The sequence below is a fragment of the Gobio gobio genome (genome assembly GCF_949357685.1).
Source record: "Gobio gobio genome assembly, chromosome: 2".
NCBI lineage: Eukaryota > Metazoa > Chordata > Actinopteri > Cypriniformes > Gobionidae > Gobio > Gobio gobio.
In genome coordinates, this window is record NC_137098.1 from 38,635,453 (window position 1) to 38,658,297 (window position 22,845).

Below are 22,845 nucleotides of genomic sequence, written 5' to 3' on the forward strand. Positions count from 1 at the left end.
CACCCTCAAGTCATCCTAGGTGTATATGACATTCTACTTTCAGACGAATGTAATGAGAGATATATTAAAAAAATACTGGCCCTTCCAAGCTATATAATGGCAGTGACTTGTTGGGTCATTTTTGAAGTCCATAAAAGTGCATTTATTCATCATATAACTGGTCCACACTTAAAAATAGGATGAAATCTTTATGGACATTAACAAGGCTTTGGGAAAATCATAATGCATTATAATCCAGGATTCTGATATATATATATTTTTTATTATTATTATTTTATTTTTGTATTTATTTTTTTAAGTACGGTATGCAAAGTTCTGCAAATCACCACTTTAGGCATGCCTCTCTAGAGCCGCTACCAACCCCAACCCCCCTTCCCTTTGTCACCTTTTTCACTGCTGCTGCGTTTGCGTCCCTGCATTATAATGAATACATTTAGCTGTGCATTTATTTAGTGTGAAATAGCTGATTACCAGAGGCATCTTGCACATGTCCCCTCAGTTTTTTTAGCCAAATTGATTTGAATGCAGCTTCCAAAACACCAACAATTATAGTTTTACTTTTGATATTTAACCCTTTGAAGGGTCATATCACACCGGTGTGATTAGAATGTTCAGTGTGTCGTGTTATCAAGTGCTAATCAGCTGTTCTGTGTTTTCAACCATATGATGTTTATTTTATGTTTCTGGCATTACACTGATGACTATGGAAGCGGCAATAATCCAATATAATTTAATAACGTGTTTTATTGATATCCAATATTCTACAAAACATTATGCTGGTAACTATAAAGTTTACTCTAATCTTAGAATGTAGATGCAAAATGAATAGTGCCCCAAAGTTCTTTTGGGGTATTTCGTAATTTTTATGCTATTATGTTAGCCTGACGTTGTCATCCTCAATTCTAGTCAGAATATGAGTCTGATACTGCTCTGTTGGGCTGTGATTATGGGGCGTGTTTCAACCGAACCAGGAAAGACCTCAATTGGATAGACCTACAACCAATCAGAGCAACGGAGCGACGCATAACGTTAGTTGTCAAATGTCAACATAACTCAGATATTTAGACCCAGGAATGCGAATTTTAGCAGGCAACCCTGCCAAAAAAAAAAAAAAAACAGAAAGCTATTGGGCTTGTTTTGGGCTAGTTTTGAGTAGCAATTGGGTGGGTTTTGTTGTGAAAACTTGGCAACCCTGTCTGCACGCACGCTGGAAGAAGTAGAAGAAGAAAATGAGGTTAACGAACTTTGCCTGTGTTTTTTAAGTGATTTTAAGAGTACTTACCAAGACGATCATCATTTTTGAGAGAAATAGTAAAGGTGAATGCAAAGTTCTCCTTTTAGGATTAGAACAAATTCAACCTAAGCGTTCTTTGGTGACGGTTGGTGGATGGTTACGTTACTATTTATCATCTGTCCATCATCGTCTAAAGCCCGCCCCGACAATTTCATTGGTCCGAACAGCTCTGGTTCGAGCATAGTTGCTCCACAACGGATCAATTTCAGACCGAACTGCCCGACCTCAAATGTTGTGGGCGGGGCTAAGTTCGGCTGGCATCCAGGCTACTATTATGTCACACAGACTATATGATTTAAGCAGAACCATAGAGTTTTTGCTTGCGGATGGTTGGGGGAATCCAACAAAATTTTACAAAATATAAATGTTTTGCCTTCTTACTTTTATCAGTCAACCAAACTCAGTGTACACTAGGTAAATAAGGATGCAAAGGACTTCAAAGAACAGCCTCTGATTCACAAAATGCGCTCAAACGCCAAGATAAGCCTTGCGGTGTCAGCGCTAATATGCTTTAAATTCATTTGTTTCTATAAGCTACAACATATGTGGAAGACTGAATCAATGTAGGACTTATAGGCCTAATATTCTGGAATAGTGAAAGTAAATACATTAATAATGTATGTTCTCACTTAAGTAATTCAAAGTATAATCGGATATAATCGGAATTATTACAGTGAAAGCTTAAGTAGTTTTATGCCTGAAGAAGAAAAAATGGACCCACTTTATATTAGGTGGCCTTAACTACTATATACTAACATTTAAATTAATATTTTGATACAATGCACTTATTGTGTACATACATGTTTTTACATTGTTCTAATATTTTTTTAAAATACTTGCATGTAATTACATCTGTAATTAATTTCTGTAGTTACATTTTATAATTACACTGTTGACACTTCCCTTACACCTAACCCTACCCTTAAACTTACCCATACCACCACACCTGTCCCTAACCCTACCCGTATCCCACCTCAATATCAGCGAACGTGTGTGCAATAAAATATGAACACAATAAGTACATTGTAGTTAAGGCCACCTAATATAAAGTGGGACCGGAAAAAAAAAAAAAAAAAATATATATATATATATATATATATATATATATATATATATATATATATATATATATATATATATATATATATATATATATATATATATATATACACAATAGTATTGTCTCAGACAATTTGTTAATATATATGTTTTAAGTCTAATGTCTCTGGAGTCCATTGACCATCTACCTCTCTCTATTCATCCTCATTCACACTCTCACATAGCCGTGCCGTGAAGTGTAGTTTAGCCTTCAGCTGGAGTGAGAAGTACGATTAGTATTGATCACAGCTTTTGTCCCTCTCTGAATCTCCCAGAGCAAATATAGACTCCCACCCACTCACAAGCCAACAGGATTATCCCCTCTTTCCTGTGTCTTTTCCCAATGTCTCACGTGATCAGAAAACACTGTTTTTAATCACGCAGCCTTAAAATATGAGTAGACACGCTTGTGCTGACCATGAGTATATAATTCTTTATGATCGTGATCTGGATTGTCATGGTGATGGAGCAAAAGAAGGGATCTCTGCTGGCGTTACCTCTGCTCTGTCTCTGCGTATCACTCCAATCCATCAAAATCACAAAGAGAGCACATTCACACTCATCACATATACCGTATCATCTGCCTCCTCCCCATGAAGAGCGATAGAGAGAATGACTGTGATAATGACCTTTGTTGGAGCCTTTTTTTTCTCTGTAATTGATCTGAACGCCGCATTTTTCCGTTAAGACAGCTTGAAGTCCTTTCATTATGTTCAGTGCACATATAAAGAGAGAGAGACACATCTGACCTAATGCAGTTCTTTCTTCTATAATTACCACTTTTGCTGGCTCTCTTTCTGTCTTACTCTTACAAGATTGAAGATTCAAAGCAGCTCTATTGGTGCAATAAACACGGCTATGTGTTGGAGAAGCATTAGTAATCATTACAAATACACGCACAATATGCATTTTAGAGTGACTTAGAACGTGGCTTGTCCAATCAGATTTTAGATTCTAAAGGATCTGTTTTATTAGTTTGCATGTATAGTGTCTTGTTTCAGTTGTTGCCATTTTTTGAATGGAAAATGTCACACCTTGCAACTACTGTACATTTGTACTTCTTGAGGTTTCACACAAAAATGATTCACTTGGAGCCTATTGTAAATAATTTGTGGTGATTTCCCAATTTCTCCTTTTTCTCCTCTCTCCCTTCTACCTTTTTATGTGTTGACAATCATTCAGCTCTGAAAAACATGTTTTGGATTGTAAGCGCTGCTTTCTAGGTCTCCTCTCTTGGTGGGTTTTAGGACTTTGTGGTAAAGGGTCTGTTGGTTTAGGTGGGTTTGGGAAATAAATATCGAATACTCATTTAAAGTTGATTTTTTATTTTTTTAAATACTAATATTTTGCGCACATTTAAAACTGTTAATTGTAGCAAGTCTCAAAATAAATATCCATTTATCATACTCTGGATTATAATGTTGTGATGCTTAAATTAAATGTTTGTCTTAAATTATTATTTAATTTTTTTAATGTATTCAGACACAATAATATAGAATTGTAATAGCGGCTATTGTTATTGTAATGTCAGTCAATCCATGGTTTGGTATTTTTGGAATATGGTGCATTTGTGTCTCTTTGAGCTACTGGAAGGTCATAGTTGGGGAAGAGTATTTACATATAATGTGTGCACAGAATACATTTGACCTCCAAATTTAGTAAAGATCTATTCATACCAAGTCTCATTATTTTCTCATGAAACCTGCATGACAAGTTTCTTTTTACATCTTTTTGAAATCCTGCCTACCAAGTCAAAAATATTATGCTGTGATTGTGCTAAAATATTGATCTGTTCTTCATGTGGCGAGATTGAGTACATTTTGACATTGGACTCTTTGTGAGTTCTGGTTACCAAAAAAAAAATGTTTGTGAACATGAAGTCTTTTTGTGTCGTTCAGTCGTTCCAGGTTCTTTCTCTTCCCCACTCTGCGCACTTGATGTCATTCGGGCTTTGAGTGGCCATATTTTCGCTCTGCTGTTTTCTGTGACGGTAGCGTGATAAGATGGGAAATGCTGCTGGGGGCTTCTGGAAGACTCCACTTATCTCCCTCAGAGCAGACACGTGTCGCTACACACAAATCAGTGTCTGGATCAAGCCGCCATTTTGGCTCTGCGGCTCGGCAAACGGCTATTCCTCTCTAACCTCTCTAATCCCTCAGGCCCAGGCAGCATCGCCACCATTTGTTCCTTTTATCGCTCCAAAAGCGCCCAATCGACAGGGCAAAGAATGGTTTCTATAGCGACGCTAGACCTGAGATCATTTAACAAACAGGTTTGCTTGGAGAGAGGATCTTAGCCGTTAGGTTTAGGGGAGAGTGTTTTGTGTGGACACTAAAATCTGCTTTCAGTCTATGTTCACTTCTGATATACTGTGTTGTTTTCCTTCCATCTGTTTATGAAGTATATATTGTGGCTAGCAGATACATTTTTTAAAGTTAGAGACAGATACGCTTGTAAACCCTTTCTCCTTTTTTCCCACTCGCTCTCCTGAGTGCTTTCCACCTGCCTGTTGTTTTTCAGATTGAAGCGATTTTCTCCCTCTCACTTTTTGCCTTGTATGCATTAGAGTACATCCTCTACTAAAATGATCCTACAGCTGCAGTTAGAGAGAATATGTGCCTTTGCACTTGTGTGTACTGTGGTTGAGTGAGCGTGTGAGTAGGTGTGTGTGTGTAGGAGGCGAGCTACAGTTCTATTAGCTTGTCTTGCACCTCGGCTTATGCTTGGCTAGCTGAATTTCAATACTCTCAATATTTTGTGGATACTCTCGCTCATATGTGGGCTACATATCACACTGTATGTGTGTGCATGTATGTGTAGCCTAAACTACACTACACAAAACCCTGAACTAAACCAAACTACAACTAATGCTTACTTTAAAAAAAAGGGGGTTGGTGCAATGTACTTATTGTGTTCATGTTGTATTGCAAAACACATTAGCTGCTATTAAGGTGCATGGGATACGGGTATGGTTAGGCACAGGTTTGGTTTGGTGGTATGGTTAGGTTTAAGGGTGGGTTAAAGGGTAAGTGAAGAATCAACAATGTAAGATTAATAACAGCAGTAATTACATAAAATTGAATTTTTTTAATGGTAGTACAATAAAAAAATTTCCATGTACACGATAAGTTCATTGTGTCGAATGATTCATTTATATGTATTTAAATCCAGAGGACCACAAAGGTGCCATGTGTCTGTAGAAGTTTTTAATCAACAGAAAAAGGCTTTTCAAAATGTGTTTTTACATCAGATTTTTTTAAAATGCAAAAATTTAACACAGTGCTTTGAAATGTTTATTGTGAAATGTACTGTTAAAAAAAACTGTTTTATTTGAAATGTTTTTAACATTTTATACTCATTCAAGTATTTTTTTTTTTTTTTAAGAAATTTATGATTTTATTCAGCAAGGATGCATTAACTTGATCAAAAGCAACAGTACATACAATTATAATGTTACAAAAGTTTTCTCTTTGAAATAAATCCTGTTCTTTTGAATTTTCTATTCATCAAAGAATCCAAAAAAGAAATGTTTTTAACATTGATAATAAGAAATGTTTCTTGAGCAGTATATCAGCATATTATAATTATTACTGAAGATTGAAGACACTGAAGACTTTAGAAATGATGCTGAAAATTCAGCATGGGTAGGGAAAAATATAGTATTACTTATAGTCAGCATTGTCCAGATATTTTCATAATCATGTACTTTTTGTTAATTTGATTTGGCTTAAGTATAATACAGGTTAAAAAAAACTATTCAAAATATATATATATTTTTCTTTATCCATAATGATTTTTTGTTTGTTTGTTTTTTATTATTTTTCACACTAGAGAAAGACAACACAATACCATACTTGTTTTATTTGAGCTGAGGATCTCTTCCTGGTCAGTGAGACTGGCTCTGCACTTTCCATCAGTCCGTCTAATTGATCCTCAGAATGCATCCAGTATTCCAGTACCGCTATTATGTGCCAAAGGGAAGTTATTAGGGACAACCTTGTTCTCTTCTCCCTCTTCTCTCTGATGCATAATGGGAAATCAGCTTATACACCATCTAATTGTTTTTCTCTTTAATGGCATCATTAAGCTGGACACATGACATATGAGCAATGGACTGACCTTTCCCCGGTTGGGGACTGTGTGTGTATTTGATTCAGCAGGACACACGTAAAGTGCTCCATCAGTTAGTTTATATTTAGTTCAAGCATCCTTCTGGTCCAGAATTATAAAAAATAAAATTTGATTTTAGAAACTGATTTGCTGAATGTAGTTGTATTGTGTACTGTAGTTGTTTGCTTTTCAAAGTTTGGGCTATTAAAAACCCAGAAAGCACATGGAGAGGTGTGTGTTAGAGGTCTCCCAATGAAAATCTTGCTGGAGCGGGTGGTTTTATCTTTGCTGTGGGTGGGAGTGGGCGGTCGAAAAATACAGTGCAGGTCCCGCGGTCCCACAATTGGCCCTGTGACAAGAAAGGACTCAACATATGAAGTTCACCACAGTCGATCAGTAACATTCTCTTCCTCCATAGCAATCTGGACCAGGCTAGGCCTGGTGATTCATTGTTTAATTCATTTGCTAAGTACGCTTAATTTTTTTTATTCGTTTTGTTTTTTGCTATGTTAATTAGTTAAATAAACACCTGTGATATCTGTGAGGTTTTTATTTTCTTATTTATTTCATTTTTTTGTTTTATATGTAATTCAATTAAGTATTGTGCCTTGTTCGATTTAACTGTTATAGTTAGTTGTGTGTGTCTGTTGTTACGCATACATTTAAATATGTTTTTAGGCTCCACTAGTTGTGGTGTTTTATTTTAACAGTTGATCGAGTTTAATAAGGCTAATTTGTGTCATCTTATGGACAGTTTATTAAACGCAATGTTTTATCTCTGTTGTTCTGAACGTTTAGCATAGCCTTAATGTTTGTGTAATTTTTTTAACAATTTCTACAAGCTGTAACAGAGTGTTTGGGGTGCGGGCGGGAATGGAACACACACGTTGTGGGAGCGTGCGGTAATGGTCAGACATTCAGCGGGAGCAGGATTAAGAAAACAGTCCCACGCAGAGCTCTAGTGTGTGCGCTTAAAAGGGACATTCAGTTAGGTTCAGGACAGGTCTGCACTCATCTCATTGTGTATTAGATTCGCTGAATGCTTTCACAGTCCTTGTTTTTTTGTTTGTTTGTTTTTTGCTCTCTTCAGAGAAAACCCATGGTCATTGTAGACAGATTAATATTCTTTCATTTTACTTAATGGGATAGTTGACTTATAAATGAAAGTACTTCATTATTTACTCACTCTCTTGTCATTTCAAACCTGTATGAAAAGATGATATCTTAAGCTCCTCTTTACTGTACAACAACAGTAGTGAAAACATCTGCCACACTCTTAAAAAAGTAGTCAAAGTAGTCCATAAGATTTGCATGCTAGTCGTAGTAGTCTAAATCCTAAATTAACCATTCTGTTAAATATTCTGCGTTATGAATCATACTTATCTGATTCACAAATTAAACGCACTGATTTAAATGATCTTTTTACATATCTTATAATTGCTTATAATGAAATTATAATACATTACTTTTCAGAAGTCTCTTATGCTCTCCAAGGCTGCATTTATTTGAACCAAAAATAAGACTAAAAACAGTGACATTAAAATATTATTACAATTTAAAATAAATGTTTTCCATTTGAATGTATTTTAAAATGTGATTCATTCCTGTGATGGCAAAGGTGAATTTTCAGCAGCCATTACTTCGTTTTAATATGTTGAATTGCTGCTCAAGAAATATTTCCTGTTATTATCTATATATTATTTAAAGAGACAGATATTATAGTAAACTTGAGCATGAGATGAAGACTGGCATGAGATGTTATCATTGGCATGAGATGATTTTATGCTACATAGATCACCAAAAAAGAAAAGTCTGTCGTCATTTACTCGCCCTCATGTTATTTCAAACCTGTATGATTTCTTCTGAGGAACATAAAGTAAGATATTTTTGGTGACTATTGACTTGGATCATTGGGTGACCACTGTATGGACAAAAAACAACACTGAGACATTTCTCAAAATAGTCATACAGGTTAGGAATGACATCAAGGTGAGTAAACAGTGACAGAATTGTCATTTTTTTGGGTGAACTGTCCCTTTAAGAATGAGTAGCCTTTGGAATATTATGTCCGTAAGCAGGTTCTGCAGTAGTTTGTTGAGGTTGATTTAGAGCTCATGAGGATCTGAGCAAGAGCCCTTCATTTACTGAGATCTCTTATTATACAAGCCTTATTTATGGATGACACTAATGGCAGCTATTTCTTCTGTTTTCTCCTCTTTCATCTTCTCCTCTCCCTCCCTTACCTGTTCATGTCCTGTTTCATACCTTACACTTCCCTCCCCCTCACACTCGGCTGTTTTCTCTTTTAACTTTCACTCCTCCATCCTCAATCCCACTTTCTCCCTCCTACAAATCCACCCCTGTCCCCTCTCTATCTCTCTCTCTCTCTCTCTCTCTCTCGCTCGCTCTCTCTATCTCTCTCCCTGCAGCGGGGCAGCTCAGCCAGTCAGCTCATCTCGCACTCCAGCTGCCCTACACCGTGCTTGGTCTGGGGCGCAGCGCCAACTTCCTGGATCACCTGTTTGTGGGCATCCCCCGGCCCCCTGGAGGGAAGGTACAGACATACATTCTCACACACGCTCACAGACACTCGCCATATGGAGGGAGGAGGGAGGAATCATGGGTAGAAAGGCCCCGTGAGAGGAAGAGCATGCAGATGGCCTGGTTTATTTCTACCTGCTTCCATCCTGTGTCTGAGAAGGGAAACATTGTGTCTGACATACATACTATATATATATATATATAAATTAGTGGTGGGCCGTTATCGGCATTAACGTGAGACTCTTTTCGGGCGATAAAAAAAATATTGGCGTTAATCTATTCTCAAAGTTGGTTTGGGAGCTGGGTCTATACTACGCAAGCTATGATGACTTTCACGTTGATATTTTAGCGCGGATGTATACCTAGCCGAATTGGACTGTAGGGGGCGAGAGAACGAGTCTTCGAACCTGTGTGTATGCCTACTAGTGTTGTCAAAAATATTGATATTTCTATATGTATTGATAGTGAAATATCTAAAACAATACGATACTCATTTTCTACAGTATCGATATCAGCTGCGCTCTCCTCTTCTCTCCGACCGACAGCGAGTTGACACGCACCCGCCTCCTCTCATTCAGTCCGGTTAACCCTCTGAACATGGCGAACGCGTGTTCTGATGGATTTTTCCTCATGACTGCGTGTTAGTATTGGTGTGACGGGTCTGAATTTCGCATGGGGTTGCACATAACGTTAATTCTACTAATTCCGTGCTCGCATCTGAAGCGCGCACACACATACCGTAATAAAGCCGCCTCTGACATACAAGTGCAAAATAGAGCTTCTTTTTCCAGCTTATTAATGGTCGAATACACTCAAAAATGTCTCAATGCCCATCTTGGTGAGTTTTAACGTAAACACAGTCGTAACCAGCTCACAGGAACAGTGTTTGGGATCCATGTGTGCGTCAGGTCTTAAAGGTACAGAAGTTATTTATTATTCAAACTACAAAAAGACAAATGATCACTTACGAGTACACATATTCTGAATGCCTTCGGCAGAATTCAAATGAGCCATTTTAATCTAGATTAATTCCAAGATTACAGTGAGATTAATCTAGATTAAAAAATGTATCTATGCCCACCACTAATATATATATATATATATATATATATATATATATATATATATATATATATATATATATATATATATATATATATATATATATATATTTACTGTAATAATATATACAGTATGCGTATGTATAAATGTATGTGTATTGTATGTATGTGTGTGTGTGTGTATATATATATATATATATATATATATATATATATATATATATATATATATATATATATTAGTGGTGGGCCGTTATCGGCGTTAACTTGCAGCGTTAATGTGAGACTTATCGGGCGATAAAGAAAATATCGCCGTTAATCTATTCTCAAAGTTGGGTTGGGAGCTGGGTCTATACTACGCAAGCTATGTTGACTTTCACCTTGATATTTTAGTGCGGATGTATACCTAGCCGAATTGCACTGTAGGGGCGAGAGAACGAGTCTTCGAACCTGTGTGTATGCCTACTAGTGTTGTCAAAAATATCCATATTTCGCTATGTATCGATACAGAAATATCTGAAACGATACAATACTCATTTTCTACAGTATCGATATCAGCTGCGCTCGCCTCTCCGACCGACAGCGAGTTGACACGCACCCGCCTCCTCTCATTCAGTCCAGTTAACCCTCTGAACATGGCGAACGCGTGTTCTGCTGGACTTTTGTTAGTATTGGTGTGACCGGTCTGAATTTTGCACGGGGTTGCACATATTGTTAATTCTACTAATTCCCGCAGATTTTGCGCTCGCATCTGAAGCGCACACACACATACCGTAATAAAACCGCCTCTGACATACAAGTGCAAAAATGAGCTCCTTTTTCCAGCTTATTAATGGTCAAATACACTCAAAATTGTCTCAATGCCCATCTTGGTGAGTTTTAACGTAAACACAGTTGTAACCAGCTCACAGGAACAGTGTTTGGGATCCATGCGTGCATCAGGTCTTATAGGGACAGAAGTTATTTATTATTCAAATTATAAAAATACAAACGATCACTTACGAGTACACATATTCTGAATGCCTTCGGCAGAATTCAAATGAGCCATTTTAATCTTGATTAATTTCAAGATTACAGTGAGATTAATCTAGATTAAAAAAATGTATCTGTGCTCACCACTATATATATACATACATATACACACACTGATCGGGCATAACATTAGGTGAAGTGAATAACATGATTATCTCTTTATCACGGCACCTATATTAGGCAGCAAGTTGATGTGTTACAATCAGGAAAAATGGGCAAGCATAAGGATTTGAGTGAGTTTGACAGGGGCCAAATTGTGATGGCTAGACGACTGGGTCAGAGCATCTCCAAAACTGCAGCTCTTGTGGGGTGTTCTCGGTCTGCAGTGGTCAGTATCTATCAAAAGTGCTCAAGAAGTTAATGCTGGTTCTGATGCAAAGGTGTCAGAATGCACAGTGCATCGCAGTTTGTTTGAGCTGCATAGCCGCAGACCAGTCAAGGGTGCCCATGCTGACCCCTGTCCACCACCGAAAGCGGCAGCAGTGGGTACGTGAGCATCTGGAGCAAACTGGACCACAGAGCAATGGAAGAAGGTGGCCTGGTCTGATGAATAACATTTTCTTTTACAACACATGGGTTTACATCACGGGGGTGTGCGTCGCTTACCTGGGGAACCATGGCACCAGGATGCACTATGGGAAGAAGGCAAGCCGGCGGAGGCAGTGTGATGCTTCGGGCAATGTTCTGCTGGGAAACCTTGGGTCCTGCCATCCATGTGGATGTTACTTTGACACATACCACCTACCTAATCGCTGTTGCAGACCATGTACACCCTTTCTTGGAAAGGGTATTCCCTGTTGGCTGTGGCCTCTTTCAGCAGGATAATGCACCCTGCCACAAAGCAAAAATGGTTCAAGAAAGGTTTGAGGAGCACAACAATGACTTTGAGGTTTTGACTTGAACAAACAACTCCGATCCATGGAGGCCACACCTCACAACTTACAGGACTTAAGGATCTGCTGCTAAAATCTAAGTGCCAGATACCACAGCACACCTTATAGTGGAGTCCATCCCTCGACGGGTCAGGGCTGTTTTTGGCACCCAAAGGGGGGCCAACACAATATTAGGAATATTAGGTCATAATGTTATGCCTGATCGGTGTATATTCATCCCTTATTTAGAGCTGCAAGACTCTGTCTCTGTCTGGTTTCAGCTGAAGAAGTGCAATTTTAAATCTGTCCCTCCCTCCACTTCCTCTAGAATTCCCCCAGTGCGACTCATTTAAATTTAAGACGTCGGCTTCCTCTGCTGTCACTGAGCTAAACAGAGGTCTTTATCAAACAGTGATTAGAATTGCAGATTTGATTTACCAACACACACTCACACATGACTACATGCACATGCATACACACATTCACATTAACACAAAGCTTGTGGTTAAGCGAGTCTAACATACAGCAATTTGCTATTTTGTGTTTTTAATAGGGCTGTCGATTTAACACATTCATTTTGTACCATAAAATTTGTACAAAAAAATTGCACATTTATTCATGCCTTCTGAACAGATTTGAACGGTCTTGAGGCATGCTTTTCAAAAGTTGAACTGTTTTCAACCCAACAAGGTGTCTTTAAAATGCAGTGCTCATGATGCAAGACACTGAAGAAAAACAAGAAACAACACACTGAAACGTTTGAAAGATATCTTTCTAGCATGTTTGGAAATAGTTCAATATATTCACTTCTTAAGATACTTTTTGATTGATATACCCATCTGCCACACTTTTCTTCATTTGAGGTCTTTTCTCAGCAAATATTGATATATGAATAAGTGCATATTCATTTCATTATGTTTATGTCAACCTACTGTATAAAGTGCTTTTTGGGATCCTACAAAAGCTGAAGGGAATGAGAGAGGAAGACTTTGCCAGAGAAATTCCTCACAAAGGCTCTGCATATGTGGTTGTTTTTCTGACACAGATGAATGTTTCTATACGGCATACCTACAGTTCTTGCTGAGAGCTCCGGTTTGGGCTCTGAACTCTCAGAGCTCGTGTGGAGAAGGAAAAGAAGGCTCAGTTTTCTCTATCTTTTTCACATCTTTAATCTCTCAACAACCCATGTTATCACATTGTTTTTCATCCTGGAAAAACACGTTGCTCAATGCAGCACAATGCAGAATCTGAGCTTTGTTTTATTATATGTTGAGCATGTAATAAAAAGTGTCCTTGTTGTTACATGTACTTATTATATATTAATAACAGTAAATTATGCACAATTGTAAGCAACCAACCCTAAATTGAACCCTCATCCTAACCCTATAGAAAGTACAGTAACACTTTATTTTAGTGTCATTGTTACATATGTGATCCATGCTGGCAAAATGCGTCGCAATGATCACATTTTCAAAGATTTGTTATTGTTATTTTCACATTCTCTATTAAAATGATGTATGATTTGTTTGAATCGGACCAAAAAAATTACTGAGCTACACCTGTTTGAAGTCAATATAGTCGGCAAAGTTAATTTTTTCTGAAAGTTCCCAAAACAAAATCGCCAGCAACCATACCTTAAATTCCCTAGTAATAACACCAATTTTGACACACACCATGTCAAGTTGTCAACACCAAATATCTATAGAAAAAAATATATTCAACTATATAATATGTTGATGAAACAGACAGCCTATATATTAAGACCTACTGTACCGCGCGGATGTTTTATAATGTAACACATCAGATGTTTTTCCCCAACAGTTAACCAAACGGTCATTTAAGACATTATGTTTGCGTGAATACTCGCCAAGACAGATATTTTGAAGTACTGTAATTCTGTGTATGTGTGTATATCGGGATTGCGCGCTGTGAGCGGGGTCTTTGTGCGTACGCGTCGGATCTGGCACTCTTTTTTTGATAGGCTTTTTTTCGTATCATATATTTGAGTAATTATCATAAATTAGGTATCATTCGAAAGCTTACGAACTCAAAATTCATCCTGTGAAAATCGTTTTGAAATTGGACGTTGCGTTACCATGGAAACCGTACTTTAAATTATTCTAGCGGGCTCCTCCCCTAGTGGGCGTCGTCATGTTTTATATTAGAACATTTATTTTAACTACTTTATAATAAAAATATTTTCTAATCTTGACAAAACACACATCGTTGGAAAGGTCTGAGTCTCAGGGTTTATATATATGGTGACCATTTTGTGATGGAAGGGATATTTGGACAGAAATTTACAGAAAAATGCATTAAAAAAAACAATCAATGGAATATGTGTGACACCCGGTGGCTATTTGTGGTACATCGCCTAAACAAAATCTCATGGGAACTTACATTTTTGTGATATCAACTTCAAATTTGGAACACAATTTGGTTAGACATATGGCTTTGATTTTATAGTAATTTTAGATTAAAACATTTTTGTAAAAAATATATTTTATATAAAATAAAAATATTTAGTACAGTATTTTTTATTTACAGTAAATTTAGATTTCCATAACTTTTTCATACTTTCATATTTTGAATTGTGTTAATAATCTGCAGAGTGTCTGCTTTAAAACAAGACCAAACTTAGGTCTATATTCCAAAGCATTCTTGAATTACAGCCCTTTAAGTTTGGATAGTGCATTTTCATGTGTATTCTCAAAAAGGGGGGTGACATTTTTGGGAAAACCTCGAAATTGACCAAAATCGACATTTTTCACTTGTTTTGGCTGTAGCTCGAAATTATCCCGTACGCATTCCGACTCCTTTTGCCAGCACAGGTCACATGTTACATGCAGTTGCTATAGAAATAACTATAAATGATGCATGTTTACATGCAACTAACCCAAACCGTAAACCTAACCCTATAGTAAGTACATTTAGTTTTAATTACACAGTACTTAAATGTATAATTACAGTGTAACAAAGACACCTTCAAATTAAGTGTATTCTTTGAAAGTGCATCCATCATTTGCTTGAAGTAATTACTTGTTTTTTTCTGACAGCTATCAAACTTGCATTGCGCTGTCAGCACAAGCAATCAAATGTTTGTTCAGATTAGAAGGTTGCACTCTTAAATTGTCATCTCATATCATAAAAATTTGCAATATCTTCATTCTATATTATTAATAAAAGCCCCATCGAGGTCTCTCTGTTGCATAATCATAAGGCCAGGGCCGGTCGGTTAGCGTAACCTTTAAGCGGGTGGGCTTGAGTCGCTCTCCCTCTCTAATGCTCAGAGCAGCAGTAGAGGGTCTTTGACTGTAACAAATCTTTGTCTTTCTGCCGGTGCCCACAGTTGACCTCTGCAGCAGGCAGAGGCTCGACTGCCCACAGCGAGACCGAATACCAACCCATCCCTTTCATTTGCAAGCCTCGTCCATACTGACTAAAGACACATGCTAAAAATAGCTTTTTCAGACCACACACTCTTCCTCAGCTGCGCGCATGTACGCACATACCGTAATGTAGAGTTATGATAAATGTGTTGTCGGAAATTAAAATCTGTACCCCTGGAGGATTCCTTCAAAAAGACGGATTTAACGTTTGCTGCTAATTGCTGTCGAGAAACAAGTTGAAGAGGGAAAATTACCTTTGTAATTGATGGAGGTACTGTCTTCATGATACATTAAAGCTTCCTGAGACTTCTCTTCCTCTAATGAACTTTTTTTTGCAAATAGCTGGGGGAATAGACGACTATTGATGCTGCTTCATGTTTGGAGGCTTATTAACTGGATGTTGCACTAAAAATGATGGCATTTTCTCCTACCGAAGGACTCGCAGCTTCAACACGAATGGAAAAGGCTGTTTTCGTTGGCTCTCTCATTGCTGCCATGCCGGATTTCTAGTTCTGTCAATGCTGAATAATTCTATATTAGTTATTCATTTTATATCTCTCTGAGCGCAGAGTAAATGTTTAACAAATGAACAGTGCGTCTGGCCTGTGTAGAGCATTTGAAGTGAACATCACACATGGAATCGCACAGGGCTAGCGGCTGAAGTATTTGATTGGGCTGTAGCCAGTTTGAGGTAATCGAGTTGAACTTTTTACAGATATTTTTAAAACTTGTTTTGTGTAGCTTTGATCACCTGCCTGCAAATGGCTCCTCCACCTACTCATCTGCACTTTAAAGTGATGCTGAAATCTCTGATTGGATTCATCTTCATCGCTCCTGCTCACTTCAGTAATGGCACTGAAGCTTCACTTCACACAGAGTATCGGCACCTGAAGCGCAGCTCTCCTTCTAGCTCACAAAAGTTTAGTTAAACAGTGTAAATAAGGACCAGATTTAGTGACAAGAGATGTTGGAATAGTGTACCAGCCATTGTGTATGGCTAAAGATAGACGTGTTAAACATGCCCTCTCCTCCTTTAAGACCCCCCACTTCAATAATGTCCAATTATGCAATAAGACAATCTCCTGCACATTCCCTCTGTCTTCCACAGAGGCACATCAGCTCTGGTGCATGTTTGCCAAAGGACAACTGCAGAAATTGAATGTGCTATAATTTCCATTACGTTAATGGTACTAATATTCTTTGCGCTCATGCTCTCTCTTCCATCTGTCACCCTCTTTCTTTTGCAGGATGTGAGGAAACAGGAGTGGACCGCTATCATTCCTAACTCCCAGCTCATCGTTATACCATTCCCACAGAATGACCCTCGCAGGTACACACACACATACTCAAGTAGCAGATTAACATTTTATTTGTGGAAAAATCTATTTATCAGTCAGACAGTAAACAATACTATAAGCAAGTTTAAAAGTAAACTGTTCTTTTTTTGTAATTCAGTTAAATGTATTAATAAATATATTATATTTTTTACAGGGCTGTCAATAGATTTACATTTTTAATCGTGAATAATCGCACCCTTTTATGTGATTAATCGTGATTAATAGCACCCTTATCATGAAATTAAGCATGCGCCATTTATCTTGTTTAACACATTCATTTTGTCATAATTTGCTATATCCAGCAACGTAAACCATTAAATTGAAGGGTGATTCACACAAAACTGTGTTTTCTGCTTGCTTTTTTCAAGGTAAATGTAGGTGTCTTCCCAAAAAAAGACACCAAATCACCAAATGATATAAGGAGTTAAATTAATGCACACCAAAGCACCCATGAAAAAAAATACAGAAAAAAGGATAATGAATTAATCGTACATGAGTAAACGTGTTCACGTCAACAGCCCTTATTTTTTAAACAATAATAGACTCATTACTATATTTTTCCTGTATATGTAAGGAACTGTTATACAATTAAAAAAATACATTTTACAGCCAACAAATATTTTATCAAAATGCTTTTTTTTGTCCAAATTGTTGTAGTCATTTCTCTGTTGCATTATAGCTAATTGATGTGCATCACTCGAGACCATTATTTTTTTTTCCCCCACAAACAATCCAAGTCCATTTTACAAATAGTTCCTTCATTTAATATTATCAGCATCTACTGAGATCCAACCCCACAGCCAACAAGCAAATAGTAATAAACTCTTTAAAGTCATTTTACACCATCAAAACATCCGTCACTAGTCTTAATCAGGACTGTGAGAAGGTGTTTCCTCGGGCTTTAATATTTAATGTGTTTACCAGCCCAGCCGAAATGTATCTTAATGAAGCTGTCCGCCAATCTTTATCATAAATATTTGAGCAGATCACTTGATTTCCCGCTATTCCCCGTGGACCCAGCCCGGGCTTCTTCAGCTGCCGTTTTGCTTTTAAACAATTCGTCAAGATAAACAGAGTATCTCTCGTTCTGTTCTCTCCAGCAAATGGAGAACGTTCCGACTCTCTCGCTCGCTCTCCGTCTGTTATTTAAAGCGGCTCATCTTGAAGTCCTGATGTTTCAGCTTGTCAGAGTGCGTCAGGACTGATTATATTTAGCTCTCTCAGGTTCTTTGCATCACCATATTAAGGCTCGAGAATGAAGGTACACAGTGCTAATAAGAGTTGTCTTCAGTGCTGTAAACTCCTCGTCACTGTTTTGATGATCTACACAGGTTTCGCTCTGTATAATGTCTTTATGTGTGTTCTCACATTTCGTTTCAGAGTTTTTGAATGATGTTTAAAGTTTTCACTGAACTTAAAGATGGTGCTCTGAAAAGTTTCTCTTTCTGTCTGTGTCTTTGCAGCTGGAGTGCGAAGCTCTACCTAACCCCGAGTAATATAGTCTTATTGACAGCGATAGCACTGATTGGCGTCTGTGTCTTTATTCTCGTCATCATCGGGATACTGCACTGGCAGGAGAAGGTGAGAACAAACATCTCAGCCTTTTACTTTCAGCCTTTCACTCATCTGATCGAAGCCCAATTGTACTGTACATCACTCGCTCCTGAGTTCCCCGTTTCTACTATGGATCTCTTTGAAACACTCCAGCATCTGTGTTTCCTTCTGCGCAGAATGATTGTGACCTCACACAGGCTCATCCTTTAGTGTTTGGTCTGCACATGTGTGTGAAGATCTGAGCAGATGGGTGTGTCTGTGTGTGGCCCTGCCCTCAGGCTCTCTCTGAGGGTGCTCCACACACACTGCTCTGCTGCTAATTGCTTTGTTCTGTCCTTTCAGCATATCAAATCTGTTCCTCATTATCCCACACAACATGTCCTCCAGGGTGTTATGTGTGAGTTTGTGCACGTGAAAGCCTGAGTTTTTGTCTTTGTGTGTGGGAAGGTGTGTGTTTGCTTTCTTTTATTCTATTTGTACCTCTGAATGTGTGAGTTCATTACTTTTAAACAATCACAACAGTTGGCTAACCAACTAGTTTCTCAACAACTGATTTGCGAGGTTGACGGGCTTATCGAAAATGTAATTTGCGGCCTGCATTGTGCTTTAGCTGTTAGACAGTTTTCATAGTGTAACCCCTTCAAAAAGTTACAGCTGATGCATTCAGACAGATGTCTTTGGCTGTTGCGTGATACCATGCTGTTTTTTTTAGACAGCATGTCAAATTTTAAAAAGTCCAACTTTTAAAGACCACTGCATGACTTATGTAACAATTCCCTAAGAACGCATTCGATTATGGTCAATGGGGAACCATTATTCCTTAAGACCAATTATCCAACTAGTCATTCAGTTTATAAATAGCTCTCCCTGCTGAAAAAGTTGGTTTAAGATGGTCTCCCAGCCTGGCCAAGCTGGCGTTCAGCTGATTTAGTTGAATGCCGCTTGGTCACCCAGATTGACCTGCAGAAAAGTGACAAAATATTTGAGTGTCTATAGATTGAAAGTAACAAATAATTATGGGTATGTTTGGTTCGAGTAAAATGAACCATGGTGCGATTGCTGTTAGTGCGGTTCAGAACGCTGCCATCCGAACCCTGGTGCGCACCAATGAAATTCGAATGAAATATGAACGCAACACTGATCAAAGACATGTAAACCAACCAAAAACATAAAGCTCGAGAATACCTATTTTTCTCGTCATAGTCACAATGTTGCCCGGGACTGGCATCAGAACCACATCTCCTCGTAGCAGATCTTCATTTGTGTGTGAGACGGAGAGATTCCTGCCGCTGTTTTGAATCCTTTACACATTTTATAAGCGCTTCACGAGTTCTCAGCTGGTCAAAATGCCATCATATGTAGGCTACGCACATTTAGCCCAGCATAAAGCATTGTTTTGGATGTTCAATAAGTTCAGTCGCAAAATATACGTAATAAAAGCCGACCAATCAGGTTGTAAACGTAAATCTCTGCCTTTAGCTTCGGTATCTTTAGGTTTGGTGTTAAAATGCCAATGTGAAGGCAGAGGGGACAATAACTAAATGTTGTTGGGGTTTTCTTGGTCCAGACCAAACGAACCAAGCAAAGTGTGAACACACCCTATAATTACAATTAAAATAGTTGTTACACTTTAGAATTCCAGAAATTTGGGAGGGAATAAAAAAAATATATATATATATATATATATATATATATATATATATATATATATATATATATATATATATATATATATATATATATATATATATATATATATATATATATATATATATATATATATATATATATATATATATATATATATATATATATCGATTTTTATTTTATTTTATTTTATTTTGGTTCTTTTGTCTAATTTTAACTAATCTTGAAGCCCCCTTGGAAGTGTGCTGAGACCCCCTAGTGGGTCCCGGCCCCCTGGTTGAGAACCAATGCTCTAAAACCAGCTTACAATCTGATTAGTTTGTCCAAAACCCTTGCCTAGGGAGTTTCCAGACTTTTGGTGAGTACTGTGGACATCGCTGGGGTTTCTGGGCCCCCACCAGGACCCTTGGAATCATCCTAATCTTCCTCTCCATTATGGTGCCCGTGACTGCAGATCTACAAATTAATAATGTGATACCACTTCACATTGGCACAGGATGCATTTAAGTAAATAAAAGATAAAAATGCTGTCAAGGCTCATAAAGAAATATATCTATTAATTAGCAACCCTTTTTTTCCCCATTATTTTGACTTTTACCACTGTGCCCTACTCAACTGCCCTCAACCACCCAGGTGTATGCAGGGTGTTTATTGGGACATCTTATTTGTCTTTTCATTCTTTTAAGAGTGCTTGTGTGTGGTCATGTATTCAAAGGCATTATGGCGGTTCTGGTGGTGCTCTGAGAGTACGCATGTGTGCAAGGAGTGAAGAGCTGTTCTGGTTTTGGCGTCCTCTCAAAGCCATCTGCTGTGGGTGCCTGATTATGCGCGCTGAAAACCATAATTGCTCTCTGCTCAGGGAAGCGCTTCCCAATACACGACCTTCATTGGAGTTGACACTGCATTAAAATAACATGCTGGCTCCATATCTCTCTTCCTCAGCCCTGCAATTATACATTTAACAAAAGGGAAGAGAGAGGCTGAAGGAAGGTTTAGAGAGGGAGTATTTTGGCTCTTTGTCTCGTCTTGATGACTGGTTGATGGAGCATGAGCTTTCCTGATGCACATGTTCAGGTGACGATTAGCATTGCTCACTTATTCAGCTATTAAAAGGTCAGGAAGCGGCCCTTTCTCCTACACTTGTCTGAGAGAAGCCACGCAGCCCTGTTTTTCTCTGCACAACTCACACTGGGAGCTGTGTAGGCTGCAGGTGGTCCATTATCGCATGTTGCTACATTACCAGACTGTAACACATTATCGCTCTGTTTTTCAGCGGCTCTCTCCATTTATTGCAGCTCCTCGCAATCCAAATATAGCACAACTCCCCAAACATTCTCCGCTTCTAGTCATAGATATGGTTTGAAAGCTGTATTTGTGTAAATGTTTGTGCGTTCAATTTCAGGATCAGTATAAGCATATGCCATTGCGAAGCGGTGCAAATGTCAGTCCTGTTGCACAGATTGACTTCCACACTCAAGAAGACCCCTCATGAAAATGCATGTTCTCGTCGGACGCAGCTTAAAACATCCAATGTACAAAGCGTTCCCCTCTCTCGCTATCTCTTTTGTCCCTGCCCTCCATCTTCATTGCCCCCCATGACAGCTTGTAATTGAAGTGGCTTTAGCAGATAAGAGAGGGCAACCTGTAGTGCCTGTGAAAATAGCATTTGGAGAGGACTCAGCAGATCGCTCCATTTCTGCGGACCGTTCCATTTGCATCCCAGTGGGAGGGGCACGATATTAAAGGAAGATAAGACACAGTATTTCCTTTTTGCCTCTGGCTCCTCTCTTCAACCTGCTCAATGTCGCAGGAAAGACACAGATAGATGAAGTACTGAGGTGTTCTGTATCATTTTGCATGTCTGCATGGGGCAGGAACACACGTTGTCTTCCTGGATGTAGACGTCCTCAGAAATGCCTGAGGAGACTTGTTAAGACATGATGGCAAGTAAATAAATGGCAGTTTTCAGTCATTTTAATGTTTTTGTTTTAGTTTGATTTGTCTTTAGTTTGTTTTAAAAGGGTTATAATAATAAAAAGGCATTACATCATCATTTTAATCTCTCAAAAAGACTATAAATACTATAGTTTCCCTTTATAATTTGGACATAAAATCGGTTGATACTGGACATATGTATTTTAATATTTAGTTTACCTTTGCTAATGCTTTAATAATACTGTTAATTCATGTGATCCTTAGCAAATCTCTAAATTAATATTTTTCAAACTGCACACTATAATTGTGTGATGACTAAATGCACTTGTAATCATTAAAAAAAGATTTTTGTTTATTTTCAGTTAGTTTAATTATTTAGGCAAATTAGGTTACATAGCATACATTTGAATATTAGCCATACATTTACATTTCAATTAAATATCAGTTATCTGCCATAAAATGCATCCATGCTTATGCATTAACGCATGACTTGAAGCAAGCAGCAACAGATCTATTCTTCCATATTATGATGTACATCCGAGTGAAGCTGATAATTGAAAAGGAAAAAAATGTAGAGTGGGGACTTAGTTCTATCCATTTTATGTGGGTTTGTGCAGGCAAAATTATTGGAGAATTCTGTCATATGTCACCAGAGAGAAGTCTGCCAGAAGATCCAGTTATGATTTGAATAAATTACAAGGTAAAAAAAAAAATGTAAATTAAGCATATGCATTGATTAATCGTTCACAATCAAATGCATTTATAAAATAGATTCCATTGCATGCCAACTTTTTAAATCCTTATTCAAAACAAAATTACCATCTAATACCAATAAAAACTTTATAATGTGTCAAGCGTACAGCATAGCAGGCACTGGAATTGAATTAATGAATTAATATTGATGTGTTCATTGAATAATAAAAGGAGAACACGATTTCGAGGTCATTTGATGAAAATGCCTCACAGGCAACATGG

The 22,845-nt window shown here is 37.8% G+C and overlaps 1 protein-coding gene across 1 annotated transcript in view; it reads left to right on the plus strand.

Moving 5' to 3' along the window:
- itfg1 (integrin alpha FG-GAP repeat containing 1) overlaps positions 1-22,845 on the plus strand; it is a 174,937-nt gene that overhangs the window by 148,552 nt on the left and 3,540 nt on the right. The window contains exons 15-17 of the mRNA XM_079803686.1: positions 8,932-9,056; positions 16,645-16,727; positions 18,198-18,315. Of these exons, the coding sequence (XP_079659812.1) occupies positions 8,932-9,056; positions 16,645-16,727; positions 18,198-18,315 (326 nt within the window). The remainder of the gene's footprint in view (positions 1-8,931; positions 9,057-16,644; positions 16,728-18,197; positions 18,316-22,845) is intronic.